Source organism: Oryza brachyantha, chromosome 7 (assembly GCF_000231095.2).
Source record: "Oryza brachyantha chromosome 7, ObraRS2, whole genome shotgun sequence".
Taxonomy (NCBI): domain Eukaryota; kingdom Viridiplantae; phylum Streptophyta; class Magnoliopsida; order Poales; family Poaceae; genus Oryza; species Oryza brachyantha.
Window position 1 is genome coordinate 18,853,465 of NC_023169.2, and position 24,601 is coordinate 18,878,065.

General features: G+C 41.6%; 3 protein-coding genes across 3 annotated transcripts; 2 read left to right on the forward strand and 1 right to left on the reverse strand.

Moving 5' to 3' along the window:
- Nucleotides 1-1,333: 1,333 nt before the first annotated feature.
- LOC102717357 (uncharacterized protein At5g39570-like) lies at nt 1,334-5,356 on the reverse strand. Its single transcript, XM_040526129.1, has 6 exons — nt 4,573-5,356; nt 4,296-4,472; nt 3,745-3,888; nt 3,430-3,612; nt 2,972-3,136; nt 1,334-1,690 (listed from the first exon to the last, which is right to left on the reverse strand). The coding sequence occupies exons 1-6, from the start codon at nt 5,218-5,220 to the stop codon at nt 1,622-1,624; spliced, it is 1,386 nt and encodes a 461-aa protein (XP_040382063.1). The 5' UTR covers nt 5,221-5,356; the 3' UTR covers nt 1,334-1,621.
- Nucleotides 5,357-6,548: 1,192 nt separating this feature from the next.
- LOC102710425 (probable apyrase 2) lies at nt 6,549-10,740 on the forward strand. Its single transcript, XM_015839286.2, has 9 exons — nt 6,549-7,205; nt 7,304-7,432; nt 7,513-7,569; nt 7,654-7,746; nt 8,415-8,620; nt 9,251-9,345; nt 9,706-9,920; nt 10,010-10,199; nt 10,284-10,740. Exons 1-9 carry the CDS (start codon nt 6,900-6,902, stop codon nt 10,391-10,393), a joined length of 1,401 nt encoding a protein of 466 aa, XP_015694772.2. The 5' UTR covers nt 6,549-6,899; the 3' UTR covers nt 10,394-10,740.
- Nucleotides 10,741-20,375: 9,635 nt separating this feature from the next.
- LOC102710717 (NAC domain-containing protein 2-like) lies at nt 20,376-22,552 on the forward strand. Its single transcript, XM_006658910.3, has 3 exons — nt 20,376-20,663; nt 20,775-21,091; nt 21,613-22,552. The coding sequence occupies exons 1-3, from the start codon at nt 20,489-20,491 to the stop codon at nt 22,150-22,152; spliced, it is 1,032 nt and encodes a 343-aa protein (XP_006658973.2). The 5' UTR covers nt 20,376-20,488; the 3' UTR covers nt 22,153-22,552.
- Nucleotides 22,553-24,601: the final 2,049 nt, after the last annotated feature.

Sequence of the window (24,601 nt, forward strand, 5' to 3'; positions counted from 1 at the left end):
TATCTTTCTAATTTCTATGGCCTGTCTTTGCTTTTTTTCCCAGGGGTAAGGTAATCTTATTTAAAAGATCATGATTCAAGAAAAGAAAGTGGGAATAAAAAACATATATGTTTCCAATGAGTGGGGCTGCTATTATAACAAGTTTAATTACAGGAGAAAGATATACCTTTTGATACCACTTCGAAAACGCAGGGAACAATCAGAACCAAAGCTTTGTAGTGTAAAATAGTAGTAGATTCTTGTAGCGAAGAAACTGTAGAAGGCAGAAAAGGTTTTTTGTTTCATTGTCATCCGCTAAAAAGCATAAGATAAAATAGTATGCAAAACAAGGGGGAACTATGTATCAGATAGTGCTATTGGTTGACCTATAGCCGCTCTGATGTTTTTTCAGTCTTAAATTCGATTAGAGTTCACAACTTCAACATACCGTCACATGTAGCTTTAGAATTTCTATTCTGTTATTGGATCCTCGCCCTCCAGTTTCCCATTGAAGGCCCTGACCGAAGGACCAATTGGGCCAGGTCCAGGAGAGTTGCAAAGATTTGACCTGAAAATAGCAACCAACAAACACTAGTGCTAACGACAACAGATCTCCTATTTAGACAGCAGCAACCTATGGGCCTAGCAGATACCGAAAACTATGATTAGATTGTGCTTGGAAAAGGGAAATCGTCTTCATAAGTTAGAGCTTACAACAGGATGTAGCTGTCTACTTCAAAATCCCTTTATTTTGTTGCTTCACGATCAAGTCTTCATGAATGGTACGAAGCCCTGAAAACAGTACTGTTGTGCAGGCATGATTGATTGTCGAGTTAAGAACAAACAGTCTATAGATAGGCAACTTGTACCAGATATCATATCCAGGAAGTATGTTCAGTGTTCACACAATCTGCATAATCTTGAAGGTCAAACTAAAATATTAAACCAATCATGCTCATACGGATGAGCGATAAAATAACTTGGCCAAAAAATGTTATATTGGCAAAGGATTCTACTCTACTAGTAGAACTTGTTGTAAGGAATACGGTAAAATGCTCCATTGGTCACACTAATGATTCAAATGACACAAAAACTAAAAGAAGACAGGAATGACATATGGTACCAATTATCAAATGATATGTAGACCAAGCTATGTGCTGTCAAGATCCTGAAAAGTTCATTTGGTTCTGGAACCCGATAGGCTAGTTCCTTCAGGGAGGACTCAACGAAAATGGAAACATCATGACAGTCGGTATCAACTTATATTCAAGCAGGTCAAACAAGTAGCGCCAAATAATTGCGGCTGCAGATAAGATGAACCTGAAATAGGTAAAACTGTCTTAAACTCAGGACTGCAAGAATAGGAGAATATATCCTGAATCAGAAGTATGGCTGAATGTAAATAATAGTGGTAGTACATGGTAGGTCTCAGGTTAGAAAGAATAAAACTTCATAGAAACTGGATGTCACTATGAAAAGAAGTAATTATGAACAGGGTCAATGATCTTACATTATTATATGCTGAACCTACATACAGTTGGTGCACAATCTCTTATATATTTTTTCATTTACACTTGGTCGTGTAAATTTAAAATCAAAAGTAAATACAAAAGATATTGGAGTGAAATTACAACAATATAGACTATATGGCATGTGCAAAATGATCTCCAAAGGGCCAGAAGGAGCCAGCCATATGGTTGGAATCATCACCCTGCACATAACAATGGAGAAATATTACATTTCAAAAGACAGTATGGACATCCGTGCACAATCATGCTTCAACCATAACAATGTGATGCACGCACTATACAAGACTGTTCAATTGAAGTCTAGCAAAAATACCGGTAAAGCATAGACAACTAAAATATTAACATACAGTAAAATCATCTGGCAAGGCGGAGTTCACCTTACTTGTCTGGGGAGTAACTAAGAATTATCCTTTTTGCAAGGAAGTCCCAATTATCATTTTAGCACAACGCCTTAAAAAGAAGACAGGAACAACTAGCACTGGCAAGTTTGGTAGATCATAAATGTGGGACTAATGTAGATAAAAGCTATACCAACATCAGAATATATGGTATGAAGAGCAACCAAGTACTAGATACTCCCCCTGTTTCCTAATGTAAAACTTTTTAGTCTTGTCTAGATTTATATTGATATTAATAAATCTAGACATATATACAAATTATATACATTAATCAATGGATAAATATAAGCAAGGCTTGAAAGTCTTGCAACATGAAATGGAGGTAATACATCTGAAACAAAATATGTTTGGTACTTCAGTCAAATGAGATCATCAGATGACAACCCTATAGTAACAGAATTTATTTTGGTGTCATAGAGTGTATGTTTAATAGCAAAACAGAAAGGTTTCAGAAAAATATAAATGGATACACAGGACATACAATAGAGGTCCAGACATTTTTAATTTACAGCATCTCAAAAAGAAAATAAATTGTTCATAATTGTATTGTTTGCAAGAAATAAACAACAGCAATTTCAGACATGTGTGAGAGCTTTCATCGGTAACCAGTCACGCATGAGGCCAAGAATAATAGCATAGATTCATGGGTAGTAGGGAGTGATATAATAGGATAGGAGTGGGAAGTAGCTAGATGGATCAACAGGATTCCTGCCCATGATTGAAGGAGACGGCACCAGACAGTACCAGAACAGGGGAGAATCAGAAGGAACAGGGGATGAGATAATATACTTGTAATTTATGCTTAATTTCAAAGATAATGTCAAGATCTCTTAAATAAGTCCATCCCCTAACAATCCTAAAAGAATTTAAAAATCTCAATCTAAACAAACTGAATAAAAAAACTAAGAAGACACAATTGGTGCAGTATATGGTTTATCTGCTGCCGCTTGGTTCTGCCCATTGTGCACCATCTTTGGCACTTCAACTACATGATACCAACCATGACAAACGCTCAATAGGAGCGAAAAATCAAATATTCGCAGACATGGACACCATCTTGCTTACCGACTGAGAATCATTTTCAGAAACCACATTCCAGTTGCACTGCCAATTTGGCTGCAAGGAAACGTTCTCATCACCATGACATTCATAAATTTGTGTTTGTTGAGGGTAGAAGGAAGTTGCAAATAAGCTTGCAATACCACCAAATTCACTGGAGGTTAAAGAATGCTGCAAATCAAATGCATCAGTATCTGAGTACCACAACAAATTAGTAAAAGAAAAGGCAAGTAGTTATACTCCAATAAAAAAGTTCAATCCGATCAAACTGTAGCATTCAAGGAGTTAAAAGAAAAAATAATCTTGCCTCAGCAAGATATCAGTAGCATAACGAATGTGATAACGATAGCTTCAACTGGATTTTTTTTTCAGAATATACTTTGATCTTTAAGCAGAAAGGTGATAAAGATAGTCTCAGTTTGACACTTTTACAACATAATTACTGAAATAATTATCTAACTTACATTTTCAAATTCAGTAGATGCTCCATCTGTGCAGGACTGGTAGTACCCCGAATTCGTAGACCAAGAAGGCTTAACTGGTTCAAATGGTTCATCTGGCGCATGTTCATCGGACTGTATGTCATATGAATGTCCCAACATACCCGAATAATCAGCACTGTTATGGTTGTTGTATGTTGAGAAGCTCTGCACCAAATATTTACTTGACAACCATAAGACCACATAAAAATATACTGTATTCTCATAGTAATCAACCTGAACAAGCAAATACATAATAAGAAAGGAACGCACTGTAAACATCAATCGTAGATGACAAACCTCATAGTACTCCAACTTCTCAGAATAAACTGTTTCTGGAGGCTCAAAAAGAACATGTAGTGGCTGTTCACTAAACTGCTGATTGTAACAATAAATAGGCTGAGCTGAAACCTTACTCTCTATATAAGAGCTGGACAAGATTTCCTGCATGCGAGTTTAAACATTCGGTGTGGATTAGAGGCGAATATAACAGGCAGGATCTATTTAATACTTTAATTCTATTCAAAAGTAATGTGTCAGTGATTAACTATCCAGTCACTGAAAGCAACTCTCTCAAAATAAAGCATCCTTTTCACTTGTCACTTTATGGGACAAATATGTCCATTTGCAAGATCGATAAGTTTTTTCCTGGTAGAACAAATATGGGTGGGGTTGTATATATGGTAGTTAGACAGCGCCGGTATGCCTATGCCTAACCCGTTCTCTGAAAGATAAATCAAACACAACTAAATTATAGTAATGATCGCACGGAATTGAGCTAAATGCTTAGGCTGATGAATACTTGACTCATTCTTGTTGACCAGTGTTCACTAACAAGTGAGCAGTAGTACCTGGTACTGAGATTCATCCTCTTTGTGCAGATGCTGGTAATTCTGAGGAAACCAAGTAGTTTCATCGGAAACGGCATCAAGACTGTAAGACTGATCATAAGGCCCGTCATATGAACCGTAATTAGGTTGCGCATATGCATAAGATTCATCTTTGGTATTATCATCCCAGGATAAGCGCTGAGTGCAACATACAAAACAGCAATAGCAAGTGAACTAGTAGTATACAACAAGTCAAAATTAAAGTGAAAATGGAGTGTGGCGCGCTGCATTCGCTCACATTGCCGTCGTTGGAGGCAGGCTCCTCGCCGGTGTGGTGCCACTCTACAGTCCCAGTGGCAGGCGGCTCCACCTGGATGACGACGGCATCCTCCACGCCACCCTTCCTGTTGGCGTAGACGGGGACTCCGTGGTAGTCCACCCCGATACGGCGCTCGCCGTAGCCATCGGTGTGGCCGAAGAGGTAATCCAGCCCCCGCATGCACTGCCTCCAGTAGTCGCGACCGCACCGCGAGTGGCAGTGCGCTCCCGCGAAGTACGGCCAGCCCCGGAAGACCTCCGGCGTGGCGTACACCGGCCGGTCACGCGGCGCATCCCCGTAGTCGTACGGCTTGGGCCAGTAGTACGGCTCCGCCACGGGGGGCGGCGGCGGCGGCTCCGGGGAAACCGGGCGAGGCGGCGGAGGAGCAGGAGAAGGCTCCCGCGTTTTGGGCGGAGAGGGCGCAGGAGCGGGAGCGGGAGCAGACTTAGGCGGGAGCGGCGGCCGAGGAGCAGCGGAGGAGGAGATGGGGTAACAGGTGGCGGGGGACGGCGGGAGAGGAGAGCCGAACGTGGCGAAGACGTCGTAGCCGCCGCTGTAGGGGTGGGGGTTGTAGTCGTCGTACTCGTCGTCGTCGTCGCCGTAGTAGTCGTCCGGGGGGGCCGCCATGGAGCTAGCTGGGTGGTGGTTAGGGAGGGATTGAGGATGGCTGTCACCGGGAGGCGGTGGTGGGGGGACGAGTGGAGGAAGCGGCGGGTGGCATGTTGATTTCGGGGTGAGTGCGACGGCGGCGATGGATGGGCACGGTCACGGAGGCGTCGGTGGGAAGCGACCGGCCGGATCGCCAGTTTGGGAAGAAGACGCAACTCGTGTCGAGTGCGTTCAAAGTTGGTACTGTACTGTACGTATGACGTCACGTCTGTACACAACGGCACCAGCGAAGCGGCCCATGTGATTGGTGGGCTTTAAGGCCCATTTGCTGGAGCGAGCCATTTGATGCGTCGCATCGCATATTCGCATCGTCACGTTGCGGTTGGCGGATACCCAAAGAAAAGGTATGACTTGTACGAATCACGCAAATTGTTGCACCACGTGCGTGCCACCACTTGGACGTAGAGTACACGAGAAAATTGCACGAGACAAGTCAACGGAAGTCGAGTGAGATCGCGGCAATTTGCCAAGGCGCCATGTGCGACGACGCAGTGGCCGACATCGACTTACTGGGCCGTAGCTTACAGTATGGGCCAATACGCGTAAAACTACCTTTTGGACTCTAATAACTCTTCATTTCTCCTTTGGGGTTTCGTTGTCTCGCGTATTATTTATAATTGTTCCAAAGAAAATGTGTTCTCAACAATTTCATGCTTACTACTACTATCAATTTTTATTATTTCAAAACGTTATTTCTTGGCTCTTTATTTAAACTTTTTCCTTATTAAGTAATATCATAATTAATAATTCTTTTGTTATAATTTGTTTTAGCATCCATAACAATTTAAGCATCTTACATATTTAAAATATAAATTCTGAATAATATAAATGGAATTCAATTGTATCAAACAAAAATTAGAAGGAGTAATTGTTGGCTTCCATATAATGACCATATGTTCAAATGGTGTATTTGAGATTATGTACATATATAACTGTTTCTGGTCCAATATTTCTTTTAAAAAATTGTGATGAAAGTGAAAAGGTAAACCCCAAACATAATGTTTTTCTCTAGAGATCTAAAACCAATCCTAATTTTAAAAATTGAAAATCTATCATACCCACCACGTATAAGCATGTCGAATAGAAAAGGAAAGAAAATCATTTTCGATGTTTTGAACCACACAAAAGATCACATTTTGATGTAGGCGATGCAGGGGTCAATTCGAAAGGAGCATACATGTCGTCGTCGTCGTACCAAAACCAAGTCGACGTTGGTCGCGTGGACCGGGCGGGCCGCCAAACTGTGCAAGCAACACGGCGAATGCGCGCGACATCGCGTGGTATAAACCGCTTCCCCGTCCCGTGCCCGCCACTTTCTCGATCGTCTTCTCTTGCCGCGTCGCCCACGCCGGCGGGGAAGCAGAGGAGCGAGCTCGCCGCAGATCCCGACGCAGCAAGTCAAACCCCCTCCGGGGGGCGCGCCGCGCGCGATAATAGTAGTCTTCTACTACTAGTGTGGATCTCCCCCCTCTTGACGCCACGCCCAGATCCTCGAGTGCCACCGGCGAACCGCCCTGGATCCCGCGGAGCAGGAGGCGGTCAAGCCGTCGCCGCCGCCGCCCCCCGGCCGCATCCGCTACCGCACGCCTTCCTCGCCCGACCTCCTCGTCCCAGGCGCCGCCGACGCCGACGCCAAGATGCGCCGCTACTCCGCGCTGCCCGCGGGCCGCCCCGACACGCTCGCCGACCGCGTCCACCGCTACCGCGGCGTGCTCCTCGTCATCCTCGCGCCGCTCGCTCTCGTCTCCCTCGTGCTCCTCCTCATGCCGCGCTCGCCCACGGGGTCCGCCGCCGCCGGCGTGGGCAGGAGGTGGGGCCCCGCCGGCACCAAGTACGCCGTCATATTCGACGCCGGGAGCTCCGGGAGCCGCGTCCACGTCTTCCGCTTCGACGGCAAGCTGGATCTGCTCCACATTGGCGACGACATCGAGCTCTTCGTCCAGGCAAACCAACGATGCATCATGATCCCATTGGATCTGGATCTGCTCTGGATCTTTCATTTCAATCCAAATTCATTCCCCCCCCCCCCTTTCCCTTGCAGAAAAAGCCGGGGCTTAGCGCGTACGCCAAGGACCCGCAGGAGGCTGCCGAATCGCTCGTCCCTCTACTTGAGGATGCAAAGCGAGTGGTTCCCGCGGAATTGCGTGACAAGACTCCTGTCAGAGTTGGGGTGAGCGCTGCGCTAGGACACAGGTAGAGCTTGCCGATGCTGCTTTTGTGATCTTCTAAGCTGTACTAATTCATACGCAGGCCACCGCCGGGCTAAGAGCATTGGGAGCAGAAAAGTCCGAGCAGATTCTGCAAGCGGTAAACTTTGCTGATGAATTACTGTTTGTTCGATCACTGAATTTATACTGTTTATCGCTAAATATTGAATAAGCAATTTTCCAGGTCAGGGATCTTCTTCGCGAAAAGAGTTCATTCAAAACCCAACCGGATTGGGTTACAGTTCTTGATGGAACTCAGGAAGGCGCATATGAATGGGTATAGAACTGGCCTGATTTATCCACATGCCTCAATTATAGCTGATTCCTAAAAATTCATCGGATTCATTAGATTAACAAATGCTACTCCATTTCACAAGGGAAGATTTTCTAGCATTGCATAGGGTCATATGAATGCTAATGAATCTAGATATATACACAAACAATATACATTAGTCAATAGATGAATCTACGTATAGGCAAAACGTCTTACAATATGAAACAGATGGACTATTAGTTAGTGCATCTGCATTTCCCCTGTATATTCATTGTTATTTTTTTGTTGAAAAAACTATTATGTTTAACAACATATCTGCAGTTTGTTAGGGCTGACATTTGCCAGCTTCAAAATATAAGTTCTAGAGCTCAAGAATAGAAAAGGACCCTTTTTTCCATCGATTTAGGAAAAAAACCATTTGGTTGTTGCCACTGTACCAGTTCAGAGCCCATTGGCAAATACAAAATTCATACAACGAAAATAAATGTTGAATGAAGAGTGGCAAGAACAATATTCTGCTTCAAAATAGATGTAATTCATCTGAGTCCATATGGCACAGTTCTGACAGTTGAGTTACAGACCTTTAGAGTGTTTAGGGTCTGTTCATGTCTAGTTTCTTGCTTTTTAGTCTAGGAGCAGATAACAAATGTTGCTCTTCTCTATTCTTATAGGTTACCATCAATTATCTGTTGGGAAAACTGGGGAAGACTTACGCAGACACAGTTGGAGTGGTTGATCTTGGAGGTGGATCTGTGCAGATGGCATATGCAATTGCAGAGAAGGATGCGGGGAAGGCTCCTAAACCATCAGAGGGTGAAGATACATACGTTAAGAAGCTATTTCTTAAAGGAGCAACATATTATCTTTATGTTCACAGGTAAGTGTGAAATAATGCTTAACGTTTGGCTGTTGCCACATTGCCAAGAAACAAAAGTTATGATATTGCAAAAATCTTCCATTGAAGCATCTGATGGCATATTGTCATGACTATATCTTATGTCTGCGTATGTCAAATTTGTCAATTCAAAGGTTATATCTTTGCAAAGCAGATAGTTGTTGAGCACCTGAGTTCCTCTAAGATACTATCTCGTATTGATAAAATTACAAAAATAGCATATTAAAACCAAAACACGATGACTTAATTCCAATTGAGAAACATAAATATGGTGTGGTAGTCTTCATGGCATTCTACAGAAAACACGTGTACTCCATTGTTTTTTATTATTACCTATACTACTTTGAATGTCTATCGGCCACTTCACTGCTTTCTACGGTTGTTTTGCAGAATAACCCATGGTATTTCTTGATATTATAGAATAGTCTATATTTGGTTGAAACACGTGATAGTAGTATAGTTGATAAAAAAAATCCCTATAGCATTTTGTAATATAATTCCATAGCAAAGCATAGTTATTTTGCTAGTTAGATGTAGAAAATTACATAACATGACCAGTTTTAAATTTGAAGTCTTTGAGCCATACGTATAACTGCCAACATTTCTTCACAGCTATTTGCATTATGGGTTGCTGGCTGCTAGAGCAGAGATCTTAAAAGCTGGCAATGGTAAAGGTTACAGCTACTGTACGTTGAAGGGACATCAAGGTACTGCGTCATACTTCTACCATATTCTGCTGCTATCATGTATTTACTTATTTGCATAGTATAGCCTTAACTACTTACAAATTAGCTGAGGTTTGTTCTGAAAACTCCAAACCTTGTCACCCATATGCATAGTTTGTTCAAGAAAGGGAGGATATGTGTATAGTGGATCGTAACCTGGTTTTAAATGAGGAGGTTACCCTCTATAATATTCTTGCAAACCATCAATCTTCCGTTAGAAGTATTTACACTGCTGTGTATAAATCCACATCGACTCACATAACCAATCTGTGTAGTAGGAGATGAAAATTTATTTTTCTATTTTAGTAAGATAGTTTAATTCTATTTGCATTGTGATTGTAGGGCAATACAAATATGGTGATGGTAAATTTGAAGCATTAGCTTCGCCATCTGGTGCTAGTTTTTCAAAATGCAAGGCTGATGTAGTGAAAGCTCTTAAAGTTGACCAAGCATGCACTCACATGAAATGCTCTTTTGGTGGTATTTGGAATGGTGGTGGTGGCGCTGGACAGAAGAATCTGTTTGTGGCATCATTTTTCTTCGATAGGGCAGCTGAGGTGAGGCTGTTCAACAACTGAAGATGTATTCCACTTCCTCTCTCCTTTCATCATGATGCACCAGTAACCATTTCCCGGTATCTTCTCAGGCTGGATTTGTGAATCCCAAGGCAGCTGTAGCTAAGGTTAAACCCTCAGATTTTGAAAAGGCTGCGAAGCGTGCCTGCAAGTTAAACTTGAAGGATGCCGAAGCTGCCTACCCTGGTGTCCAAAAGGATAACATCCCATATATCTGCATGGATCTCGTTTACCAGTACACCTTACTTGTGGATGGATTCGGTAATTAAATCTTGTAAAAGCTAAATATAATCAGACCACACTTGCATAAACTTGTCACTGAATTTGCTTCCTCCACTCTGGCAGGTGTTGGCTCACACCAAGAGATGACCTTGGTAAAGAAAGTCCCTTACAGCAACGCGTTTGTGGAAGCAGCATGGCCACTTGGAAGTGCCATCGAGGTCGCATCTTCATAGACAGCACAAGTTTAGCATGAGAGTGAATCGACCAAAAGGAGGGCGTCTGTCGCCGTAAATTTTTGGATTTGGAGGGTAAGTGCGTTCGCTTCCTCGGTGCTGAGCATGACCATTTTGATACTCGAATCGATTGATTTAACCTGCTCCTATACACTAGCCTGATAATTGAATGATACACAAGGACCCGCCAGCTTGCATCATGCAAGGGGTATATACATTTTTTTTTTGTACTATTGAAAGTAAGACAAGAGCCCTTCATTCTTTCTTGATTATGGAGTAGCTATTATGTACTAATGCCTATACTTTACTTCCTTCCATCTGTTAAAGAGTAGTTTGAGTATTCTTTCTGTGACTGTCTCAAACAAGCAGCTCCTGTTTTGTCGGTGGGCTAATACAGGTGATTGACATGTATGTGTGGGCCGCAATGTCAAAAAGGCCTTAACCACAGTTGGATAAGCTGTGACGGCCCATATAGGCCGAAGAGCGGCCCAATGAGTGGGCTGGGCCACAAGGTCTTTGACCGCGGTAGCTAAGAGGCTACGGCCCACGAGGGCCCAAGATCAGGCTCACTCCTAGGATGGGCCGGAGACATGACATGGGCCAGAACAGTCAGAACCGGCTCTATATCTATATATCTACTATAGTGACGAAGAGGAAGCAGCTGTCATGTTTTGCCCTTGTCAGTTGTCACTGCAGCTGAGCTAATTATTGGCTTGCCTTTGTCCCAAATCACGCTCATCTCATCGTGCATCAGCCACTATCTATCACTGGAAGGTCATTTTCCATGAAAAAAAGAAAGCACGTGAAAGTCTTTTTTACGGACACAGACACACGGTGAAATGGTGAATGAAACAAAAAAACAAGGCAGCAACAGTAGTAGCAGCAAGGTAGTATACGAAAGGAATCCGTGGAGCTTTACAGCGTAATGGCCTCGGGAGAGTGGCGTATCGTACGGTTTTCCATCACCACCACAACCATCCTACACGTACACGCTCTCCCGGATCTAGTGATCTTCTTCATGCACGCCAGTGTCGACACCTGTCAGATCCCAAATCAAGCAAGTTACCACATCCAAATCCTCTCTCTCTCTCTCTCTCTCATTACTACCTGTGATCAATAGGATTTGTTTTACATCACATTGACAATTAGCAAGTTACCACAGCCGACCATCCAAAATTAACCATGTGTCTGGCTGGCTGGCCATCATTTTCTTAGCAGCCAGGTTGTACTAAACTAGCTAGTGCTAGCTAGCTGCTGATGCTTAACAGACCTTGCTTCCTGCTTCCTGCTTAATTGGCCTTTAATATCTCAACACAGATACATATGCGATGATGCACTTGTAGACCTTTCCTGGACCCTCTAGTTAGGTAGATCGAAGATCATTATCCAGTATCCACAACAAAAGGTTAGCTTCAGAACATGCGTTCATAAGCATGCATGCATGTTATTTCATTTGTTCACAGTTTGTTTAAAATGCCTCGTCATTTTTGTTTTTTCTTTCTAAATTTAAATATTTTAACCTTAAATTTGCGGTTGATTTTAAGTGCCTTTCATTGAAGTATATATTTAACGTTTGTTTTTAGATCACTAAGAAAATATATATAAAAATTTTATTTATAAATTATCCTTTTATTTGCAAATATGTTTTTTTTTCAACAAGGGTGTAAGTTGTTTCCAAGTCTGTCAGATGAGTGCTGTGCACATTCAACATATATAGGGCCGTCAGTTGGAACATGGAGATTTTTTGCTCATGATGTTAATTTAATTACTAAGCTATAAACTGTTCCACATACTTAAAACTTGTAAATATACTGGTGTGGTTCAAACGTGCACTAATACCTACTAGTAGTAAATTGTACAACACGTACTACCTTTTAAATACTATCTCCGTTTCATAATGTAAGATTTTCTAGCATATCCTAAATTCATATAGATATTAGTGAATCTAAACATATATATATATATAAACAATATACATTGGTTAATAGATGAATCTAAGTATAGCTAAAACTTTATACATGAACGGAGGGAGTAGCTTTCTAGGAACACATACCTGAAAAAATGGAGAACTTTTAAGTAGCCAAAAAACAGCCAATGGGGGAACTGCATGCAGGATCGGATACAGTGCGTTGAAACTTCCTTCCTCTGAATTAACGACGTGCTGCATACAGTGCCTTAAATTCTTCATGTCACAATCTTTTTTTTTTTTGTGAAGTGATTCATGTCACTATCTAAATTGCTGGACGCAGCAAACAGTAAGTGACTGGCTTGTGTTCATCATTGAACACACAATCTACTAATCTTAGTGGAGTACGTTATTCCCTGCAGCTAGCTAACCATATACGTATGTCCTTTTACCTTGTTAGACTATAACTATTCCCTCCGTTCATATAATTAACTTTTAAGCATTACATTTGATCGTCTGTATTATCGAAAAGTTAGTATAAATATTAATTATTTTATTGTGGTTTGATCTATTACTAAAGATATTTAAAATAGGAATTAAAATTTTATGCATATGTAAAAAGTTTTAAATAACACGAATGGTTAAATCTAGACCCAAAAGTCAATGGCATTTAAAAAACATGGAGGAAGTACTATTAACAGACATTGGCGATGCTTCACGGAACGTCGGATCCTGGTGTCCAAGTAGGGGTGGTAATGGGCGCAACTATTTTACCTATAAAATTTAAGGATTGGATTCAAAACATATTGAAACAAAATTGTATAGAATTTTAAGCTAAAAATTTTTAAAAGTTAAATAGGGTTGTCAAATAAGCCACGGGCCTTGACCCATTTCCACCCCTATGTCCAGATGATGTGAGCACCAGTATTACCAAATCAATTACCTGGAAATTAATCGATCAATCGATCTGTGCATATATGCATCTACTGCCGCCAGATAAAATACGTGCGTACTATCTCCGTCCCTAAATATTTGACGTTGTTGACTTTTTTCTACGCGTTTGACCATTCGTCTTATTGAAAAAAAAATGTCAAATATGTAAAGTTATATATGCATAAAAATATATTTAACAATACACGAAATAATATAAAAATAATTATTAATTAAGTAATTTTTTTAATAAGACGAACGGTCAAACATGTATTAAAAAGTCAACGGCGTCAAATATTTAGGGATGGAGGGAGTACGTTAATTTAGGTGGTGACCAAGGGCGATGCATGCTCAAACACAACTCAAGAGGATAAACATCACGTTGTTATCGATCGATCTCCCATGCACGCATTAAAGTTTCTTCTTCTTATTCTTCTTTTCTATCTCTTGAGATCGATCAGCTACTGCTACACTTCACTACTTTGTCTGCTTTCCTAACAGATCAAAAGGGTTTCCTTCCGAGCTAGCTAGTGCATGTCACAATGCAATAACTCAAAGGGTGCAGTGCCCAGCCATGCATGCATGTTTCATCTTTAATTCAATCGATCGATCGATCGAGTTCTATGAATTGACCCTGTCAATGCATGGTATGTCTGCCTGCCAGTAGCTCGAGGTTAAGTACGTATTTGAATACATATTAAATTGCTTTGAAACACATGCGTCCTCGACTTAATTATTACTGGTCAGTTGGTTTGTTCTTATCATCTAGTTTTGGAACGGTAGTCTCTCCTTTTACGGCAGTCATTTGGTCAACTACGAAATCGTCCATGCGTGTACACGTCGTCGGTCGATCCAAGTTAGAACGCCACATAATAAAATCAAAATTGTGGTGGTAATCATGTGTGTACGTATTTTCTTTGTGTTAATTGTCGTCTTGTGCAAAGTGCATTGGGCTATCAAGTTGTTTTTTTTTGTGGAGCTTGACTGCAATGAGAACATATAGAAAAAATGATAAGCAAAACCTGCAGAGTGTGGAAGACAATCATTTGGAGCTTAAATAATATAATATATCCTCTTCTCTCCTGGTGCACATAGGAGTATATATATAATTGGTACGTGCATATATTTAATTAACTGCGTATTATTGCTGGAGAGATTAACTACGTCTACGTCTACTTTAACGAAAGGATCGACAAGGAGGAATCCATGACTGTTCATTTCCATGGAAAATAAAAAAAAAGAAAGAAATGGGCCATGTATTCAATGCCATAGAGCTGCAGATACTGTGAGATACTCATAGAGTATATGGTATAGCTATTGATCAGATCATGATCGAAAGCTAGCTAGCTGACGACGACGACAAATTAAGCTATCAAAATCTTTTCCGTTGAGTGCAACAGCACTTCACTTGGATGGATGCAGCGTGCCGTCGCAAGCTACGCACCTGCTGTGCTAGTGCTAGTGCTAGTGCTAGTGCTAGTGCTAGCTTCTGGTCAAAGGCGTCCGGCCCTGGTCCATCCATGCATCATGCATGTATGCATGCGAACTCAAATAGCAATGGATTGGTTCCTGACGATGAAAACCAATTAATCCTCCACAGAAAAGGTGCATGCAGACATGATGCAGTAGCAGTAAGTACAGTAGATGTTAACATACATAACACAACGTACTTGTCTTATACCTTGAGCAATTTTACGGTATTTAAAAAGGTAACAGGAGATACTAATTAAAATTTTGGTACCTCTTGATACCTAGTTACTAGAAGGTATTAAATTTTACACTAAAATTTTGGTACCTCTCGGTACCAAAATTGCTCTTATAACTTACTTTGTTCTCGTCATATACATTTATCTCATCTGATAACATATATATATGGCCAAATTAAGTCACTAATTCAGACAGCCAAATTAAGAGAGACCCAAGTGGCCATGCAAATTCTTCATGCATGCATATATATATATATATATATATGCAGAGAGACCCGTACGACAAGGGGCAGCATGCATGTACCGGCCTTGCTTGCACGTGGGGATCAGAAGCTAGCTAGCTTGGCCGAGAGAGATAATCATGTACTGTAATTAAGCAGGGACTTGTTGTACCTGCTTGTGCACCTTAATCTGCATCTCTCCCATGTTCCCTTCTTCTTCTTCTTCTTCCACACTAGCTAGCTACCTTTTTAATTAATTAATTACAAGTCTATTACTAGCTTAGTTAGCTAGTTAAGTACTGCTTGTCCTAATCAGATTGCAATCGTGCTGCAGGGTCGTCGTCGTCTGTTTCTCCAAGCTAGCTTACCCTATTGGCCGGCTCCAACCTTACTTACTTCCTTTGACCCAATGCCACTCGGATTCTAGCTGCACGGCTACAGCTTCAGTGACCGGCCGAATTGAACGAAAAGCAGAAAATGGAGAGGGAAAGTTAGCTAAAGTTGGTAGGTACGTACTGTATGTATAGTCCATTGTTATTTATTCCTAGCTAGCTCAACGACCAATAATATACTAGCAAGTACTTAATTAAGGTTGTGTCCATGCACACGACAAACTGGCCAAATTAAGTAGGGATATATATATTATTACTCATCAGTAATGTAATGATCTCTGACAGTAGTAGTGATCGATCAGAGATTCAGTTTTGCAAGCAGAGTCTGTTTGAACTGTATTCTCCATGTTTGTATATAGTATATCATTTTCCTTAATCTATTGAAACTTCAAGGTTGTAGGTGATCCGTCAGATCATGTCGAATTCAGTACTCAAGAGTCAAGAGACAGATGGATCACTAATGATCATCTTCAACTTGTGTGGCTGCTAGCAGATCGAAGAAATTAAGTAATTAGAAGAGAGGAATTAATTATCAGTGGTCATGGTAGCAGCTAGCTACCAGTATGTAGGAAGTGAATGGCCGTCGTCACATATATATTCGAAAGTAAATTAATAAATGAAATCTCTATACATCTGCGCCGCCATATATCCCCATCAAACCATGCACCTTATAATTTATTCTTATCCATCTCGCGCCAGAAACAGCAATTATCCATTTCCTTTTGCTCTCGTCCCATCCAATCCATCATATATATATATATATATATATATATACCCGTGCAAATGCAATCAGCAGCATGGGCTTCTACCGAATTGACTGAAAAAGTGAATTTATTTTCGTTATCCTCTTCTCATCATTCCTATATATATATCCCAAAAATATATATACAGTGTCCCTTTATTATTACCTGTATATGTATACATGAGTACATGACGTACGTACGTTTGAAAAGAATAAAAAGCTAGAGGGGCAAAGGATGCATGCAGCGCTTTATCAATAATGGAGATCGATCTATCGATCCAGTTGCTGCTTTAGTTAATCCACTTGATCAGCTCGATCGATCTCTTGCTGATCAAGATCGTCATCTGCTCACGGAGATGAGATGATGGATGCATCAATCGGTGTCAGTTTTGGCAAACCAAGCCAGTGGTAGCCGGAGCTAGCACTCCAAACAAGGGATCGATCGGTCGATGAGCTAGCTAGCTACAAATCACAAGGCCGCCGCCGTCGTCGTCGTCAGCGTCTTGATCAGGATGACAAGAGCGAGGTACCGCAAGCTAGCTGCAGGTCGATGTGATTAAGCCATTGATGCAGCATAAGACGGACGGACGCATGCCCTGCTACAGGTGGCGGCGCGCGCACGGCGACGCGTTGGCGGCGGCGACGACGAAAGGGACAACGCGATGCGTGCGACGACTAAATTAACCACGCCGTGCCAAAGTTAAAACCAGCCGGGCTTCGCGTCGACGGCGACGTCCATATGCATATACATGCATGCACCTGGCCGGATTGATTCTCGCCGGTGGCCGGGAGGATGCATGACGACATCGATATGTATGTATATGGAGCTAGCTGCAGGTTCGCTTCTCTGAGTGTCGCTGTTAACTTTGATGCCGGGTAGTACTTAATTCTTCGTGGCGTGCCATTTATTAGTGAGGCCAAGTACATGCTCAATTCCTCGATCGATCGTTAACGTAAGATTTATTCCCTATTAGATACTTCCAAAATTTCTCTTCGTGTTAATAATGGAAGAAATCTTAACATTTGATCATTAGTTGGTTGGCTTACGATGGATGGTTAATTAATTTGAGTTTCTCTGACAGATCAATATTCCATATATAGGGCCGGGTCGCCAATTGTGATGCGTGTTTGGTGTTCGGAAGATGGAGCTGATCTCAACCTGTGCACGTGTCTACTTGACTTAAATCTCAGCTAGCTTTGGTCAGACCACGACCACGTACCGGTTAAAGTTCACACGTACACTTTGATGACATTCCTGCAAATGAAGTGGATCACAGCCTAACTTTAAATCAGCGCTGTTCTGAATTGCGTGCACGCACCTAGGCCCCGTTCAGCTCCTAAAATTTTGTTAGAGAGATGTCACGTTGATACGTACGGTCTCATATTTAAAGTATTAAATGTAGTATAATTATAAAATAAATTTAAATTTTGCCTGAAAATATCTTTTGAGTCTAATTAATCTATCCTTAGCACATGTTGGTTACTGTATTACTTATGGCTAATCATATAATAATTAGACTCAAAAGATTTGTCTCACGATTTTTTACGTAACGGTGTAATTAGTTTTAATGTTCATGTATATTTAATGTTTTATTTAGGTGTCCAAAAATTCGATTGATGTTTTTGGAAAAGTTTTTGAGAACTAAATAGGGTCTATTTCACCCTACCACCAATTAATTGGTTATAAGAATAATCAGAGATCGGCTGTAATTTCACGACGACATGGTCTTTTAGGAATCAGGATTTGTGGATGAACTCTATAAGAGAAGGGGATAATTGAGTTTATCTGAGAGAGGCCAGAGGTGTGTACCATGGTGCGTCGTGGTGGTTATCTCGTATCAAGGTGGTCAATGGTGGACAAAGAAATATATATGTTCGGATGCCATAGATTTAAATATTGTGTGATTTTCAGAAGAGCTTATAAACGAGAGTACTGAGAAGCACAGTAAGATATGTCTCGTCTACTTTATATAATATTGGAATAAATCTTTCTTCTTAAATGTGTTGTCTGTCAAAGTCCACTTTTTGGTGGTAATAGTACATACTAACCCCTGACTCTTTTTGCGATGACTCTCGCAAGTTAATAGCATTTGCCATACACGTGCATTTTTAGAGCCTATTCCAATTTTCAGTCAAACAAGTGAAGTGAAAAAGGCATTACACATTTACTATCGTTGACAGACGTGTTGTCTGAATTTTTTTCCGAAGGCATGCAATTGATCGAGCCAGGATATAATCCTGATTTACATATATAGGGGATATTGCTTCGGTGTAACGGTGTTCCACCTAAGCAAACCGGCCCCTTGAAGACAAATTGCAGTTTCGATGGATGAAGAATGGATGCTAGATTATGATAGATCATCCAGCAACATATAATTAAGGGTCCCTCTCCATTGCATTCTATTAATAGTATTATATTACCAGTAAAACTAATGACAGTCATTGATTAAAAAAATACATTTTTATACTTTATTAATTAATTGATTAGTAGTATTTCGTAATTTTGTTTGTTTGGCAATAAATATCACATAAAAAGACAATATTACCCCTTCAAATTTATACTACACATAATATTATTGGTAATATAATTTAATCACAGTCATTAAATAAAAATAGATCGACGACGCCGGTTAAATTTTTCAGTAAAATAAACCGAAGACGAACCCTATAATAAATGAATGAGCACCACACGCACAACACGCAATTTAGCAAAAGTGACAAATTAGCAGTTGTAATTTCTCTGGGAGTAATTAATAAATGTATGCGCATGTCTACTTCATTTATACGTATTCAGATTTTTGGCCTTTCGATCGATAAGGACTAGCCATGTGAGCCGATCGACTGATCCAATTCGTCGGTTGCAGATAGCGCTGCTCAGTAGAGCTAAATAGTTCCATTGGATGTGACGCGCGTAACAAATAATTGTTATCATAGCTTGTGATACTCCTATTTATAGTTTCTTCACAACACATCCAAGAACTTCTTTAAATATTACACCGAGATTGATTGAAGTGATACATTTAGAGCAACTTATAAAACGACGTACACACGTTATTGTCTCTATTTCATATTAATTAAATAATTAAGTTACTTTGGGTTTGCCTTAACTCAAACCTACTAAAGTTGAAACCAAATTAGTTACATTAAATTCACCATTGAATATATTTTTACAGAGTATTTAATTATTTTGTATTGAAAATATTGCTATATATCCTATAAGCTTGGTCGAATAAAATCGGTTTAGCTTAGGAGAAATGCAAAGTCACTCATAATATAAAGTAGAGAGTAAATAAATTATCACTTTTTACCATCCTAGAAAGTAATTCGAGGTATCACATTTATGGTGTAGCAAGCTGGTATTTGTGATGAGACGAGGGAGGAAAACAAGTGGACTATAAATCTAAAGCTAGTTATAACACTTAAGAACATGTACTAATAAAGTACTTATAACTAACTATTATATAAGTGGGATTAATTATTATATTGAAGCTAGTTAAACTTTTATTCCCCTTCAACTCGCCAACCAAACACATCCACCAATTTACAAATCGAACATACCAGTTATAAATGTAGAAATTAAGAAAGAAGACTGCATATATATCTATACCTACATATATCTATGATAGTATTTGTGTACCCTATATGTATGATATATATGCTGATTCCTTGCACGCAGCTAGCTGTGATGTGGATCGATCGAACAGTACGTGAGATATCATCGATCACATGAGATTGATGAGCAGTGAGGCCGGGTAGCAGCAGCTAAGCTAATCAATATAGGTGATTAATAGTAAGATATAGTACTAGTAGCAGTTAGTTGCAGAGGGATGAGAGGAGCAATTCGATGGATGGATGGATGCGGGTTGCAGCTTCGGTGACGCCATGGACGAGCACGCACGAGACGAGACGAGCCCATGCCGAGTCACGCCGGACGCGAGGAATAACGAAATCCACGCGCGCTTTCCCGCTTCTGCCCCTCCTCGCCGCGCCCTATTTACCGCCCTCTGCCACCCGCCACGTCACGCTAGCCGTCTCCTGCATATAAGCCGCCCCATCTCTCGCCTGCTCCGGATCGGAGGCTTCTTCGATTCATTTCATTTCACTGATCCTTCGATCGATCCCACTCCTCATTGATTCATTCATCGATCGATATCTAGCTACCTAGCTTGCTGGATTAATATATCGATCGAATTGATCGATGGATCATCAGATGATGTCGCCGGCGACGTCGCTGCCGCCGGGGTTCCGGTTCCACCCGACGGACGAGGAGCTCATCCTGCACTACCTCCGCAGCCGCGCCGCCGCCGAGCAGTGCCCCGTCCCCATCATCGCCGACGTCGACATCTACAAGTTCGATCCATGGGACCTCCCACGTAAGCATGCATGTTTCCTCTCGATCGATCGATTCATGGCGACTGAGTGAGTGAGTTAGTTGGATTCGATTCGATTACTGATCGAAAGAGATGGTGGATGTATATATGCAGCCATGGCGGTGTACGGGGAGAGCGAGTGGTACTTCTTCAGCCCGCGCGACCGCAAGTACCCCAACGGCATCCGCCCCAACCGCGCCGCCGGCTCCGGCTACTGGAAGGCCACCGGCACCGACAAGCCCATCCACGACAGCTCCACCGGCGACAGCGTCGGCGTCAAGAAGGCCCTCGTCTTCTACCGCGGCCGCCCTCCCAAGGGCACCAAGACCAGCTGGATCATGCACGAGTACCGCCTCGCCGCAGCCGACCCGCTCTCCAAGCCCCCCTCCTCCTCCTCCTCCTCCTGCAGGTTCCGCAACGTCTCCATGAGGGTACGTATCATCTTCCATCTCCAAGCTTAACTAACTCATGCTACTTGCGTGCGCTCGCTCTGCCTCCCTCATCCATCCAGTTGCACCAACTTACTGTACTGCTATTTCTTTTAATTCTGCTATAAACATATAGGATATTCTAATTTAATCAGATGATTGGACTGACGCTAGCTTATTCAGTTTCTTTAGCTAAAGCATATATCACTCAATCATTCAGTACAGTTAGTATCACATCATGAAACCGTGGATGCTACGTAAGAGAGAGAGAGAGAGAGTTCTCCTTCCTCTTTTCAGTCACTTGCTTAATTTGAGAATTGTTTCGATCGAGCTAGCTAGTAGATATATATCGAGAGAAATGGAATGGCTAGTGGGCTGGATGCCATGCATGATGCATGCATATGTGGCTGTCGATCGATTTAAAGTCTGTAGCTTTTGACAACGATAGGCGCCATGACGTTTTTGTGCTCATCGCCATCGATCGATCGATTGATGTCATCATCTGCTTAATTGCGTGCGTGCAGCTGGACGACTGGGTGCTGTGCCGGATCTACAAGAAGTCCGGCCAGGCGTCGCCGATGGTGCCGCCGCTCGCCGCCGAGTACGACCACGACGAGCCGTCCGGAGTCTTGGACGACGCCTACAGCTTCTACGCGCCGCCGAGCAGCGCCGTCATCCCTAAGCTGCCCAAGATCCCGTCCATCTCCGAGCTCTTCGACGAGCACGCGCTCGCGCAGATCTTCGACGCCGCCGACGTCCCGGCCGACCACCACAACCACGTCAACCAGAATCTCGCCGTGGTTCACCCCTCCCTGAACCAGCTCCTGTCCGTCGGCGACAACTTCCTCGCGGACTGCTACTCGTCGACGACGTCCCAGCTGGCCACCGCCGGCGGCAAGCGCAAGTCGAGCCCGGGAGATCAATGGGCCGGCCACACGCCGGCGAAGAGGCTGAACGGCTCGTGCTTCGACGTCGCGCCGCCGACCGTGGGCGGCTTGCAAGCGGCGCCGTCGTCAGTCCTGGGCGGCCTCAACCATCAGATGCTTCCTCCTCAGTTATTCTGAATACTTACATTAGTATCAACGACTAGATTAACTGGCCATGGAAAGCCAATCGAATTCGCGGATGCTGCGAGCGACTTCATGATCAATCTCGCTCGCCGACGACATTAAGATCGATGATGATGATGATGATTGGAGTACGGTATAGAATTATTGTAGTATTGAAGAACTATGCATGTATACGATCGATTTTTTCTCCTACGTATTCATTTCAGGCACAGGGCAAAGCTAGCTGGAGCTTGATAGTACTCTACACCGTAGAGAGAATGTTGTACAATTAAATATTACTAGATATGCAGAACAATAATAGTATAGTCAATTGAGATATATATACTAGTATCTGATATTGTAGTAGATATCAAATTAAGCAATGGATTCTGGCTCTTCTTTGGGAACTGGAAAATTACATGACTGAGTTCTTAAGAAGTAGTAGGTGCATAACTGGAAACTTGAATGTGATGCTCTCCTGATATTAACAGTTAATTAATTAATTTGTTTTCATGTACTGTATAATCTAGATAAGGTGGCTGTAGAAAAGGATAGATTGGACAGAGCCCATTTAAAGAAGGAAGAGATTTACTGCAAACATACTCTTACAGAGGAAGATGCAAAGATACGTACAGTCTGAAGGACTGAAACTGATGTCTGAATTGTTTCAACTTATAATTTAACCACCAGTTGGCTGAACTTGTGTGTTTTGATTCAGCTGATTTACTGTACACGCCACAGCTATTGAAAGTAAAAGCTTTCTCAGCAGCAGCCACAACGATGTCACGGATGCCGGAAGACTAGTGTAAAAGTCGATGTAGATCACCAGTGTTGCAGGTAAACTGGTAAAGGTCTGAAGAGGATTCGTTGGAACGGTGAGGACCAACCATTTCAGTATTTCACTTCAGGGTATAAGTATATTCCGTGTTAAATTCGCACGGCAGTTTACCTCTCAATACATATAATTACATATTTGATATCATTGATTTTCCACGTTTTGATCTCTTATTAAAAATTATATAATTATTAAATATTTTGCTATGATTTAATTTATTTTTATAAAAAAATCAAGTATGACTTATAATTACATATTTAGATAAATAAGATAAAATGTCAAACGTATCTATAAACGTAAATGACCGGAGTATTACCCCGGTAGAGTTTTACCTCACGCATCTCCAGCCTTTACCATTGGGCAGAGAGAAGAGTTACAGTGACTGGCTGTCAGGCTCAGCAAACGAGAGAAGAAGTAGCGGGACACTGTCGATTCCTGCAATCTCGATGACGACGTACAGGGCCCAACCCAAGAGGGGACACTACGTGTAAAATCAGCCCAATAAGGAGACGTAAGGTGAAGGCCCACTAGGGAATTGCAGTGCTTAGGCCCAACAAGCAAGCAGTGCTCCTACAGTCGTTCCGGGCCGGTGCAGCCCTTCTTGGTTAGGCCGGTGCAGGTTCTAATTTAAGAAATAAGTTCATCTCGGCTCCCTTAGCTCGTCAACAAATTCGATTTTCATCCTCCAATAGAAAAACTAGATACAACAGATCCCCCAACGTCAAAACCGGTGGAAAAGAAGTCACAGGACGGTTTGGATGATGGTTTCAACTGACATGGTGCCTACGTGGCTCTTAATTTTACTTGGCACATGAAGCAAAATTTAACAATTAAGAAAATAAAACAAAATATATGGGGCAAAGATGGCTTGGAGGGAGAGAGGCAACGCTAACTCGTCGTGGAGATAGAGAGGATTGCGGAACCCACTAACATATTGGTCATAGTATTTTCATCTCGCTGGTATGGGGACCTTATATTTTTTTAATTTTTGTTTTTATATTTTGTTTTCGGTTTGACATTACTGTCACATAGGACGAGTACTAAATCAAACCAGCGACATGTCAATCAAAACCATCATCGAAACCATTGAGTGATCTCGTCTATACCAGTTTTGATAATTAAAGAAGTTGTTGTTGTATCTAGTATTATGGCTTAGGGATGAAAAGAACTAGTTGTCATCAAGTTAAGAGGCCTCAAACGAAACTCTCCACTACATTTTATTGGTAGTATTATGTTATCAGTAGAACAAATCACAACCATTAATTAAAAATGGTATTTTTTTACTCTATTAATTAAATGATTAGCAACATTTTGTAATTTGGGTTTTTGGCAATAAAGATCTCAATAAAAAGGACGATATTACCCATTTAAAGTTCTACTACACCTAATATTGTTGATAGTATAATTTAATCATGGTCGTCCAATAGAAATAGATCGACGGCGTGGAGTAAATTCTACTACGAGTAAAATACACCAGAGTTAGCTTAAAAAAAGAAAAGTAGTTTTGTCTTTCGACAAACATCTTAGTAATGGACGAAGGAGTAGTTAAGATGTTGAGTTAAATCCTTGCATAATCTCAGTGATGTCAGTTCGTGGCATCGTCACCGAATTGGGTGCCTTAATGAAGAA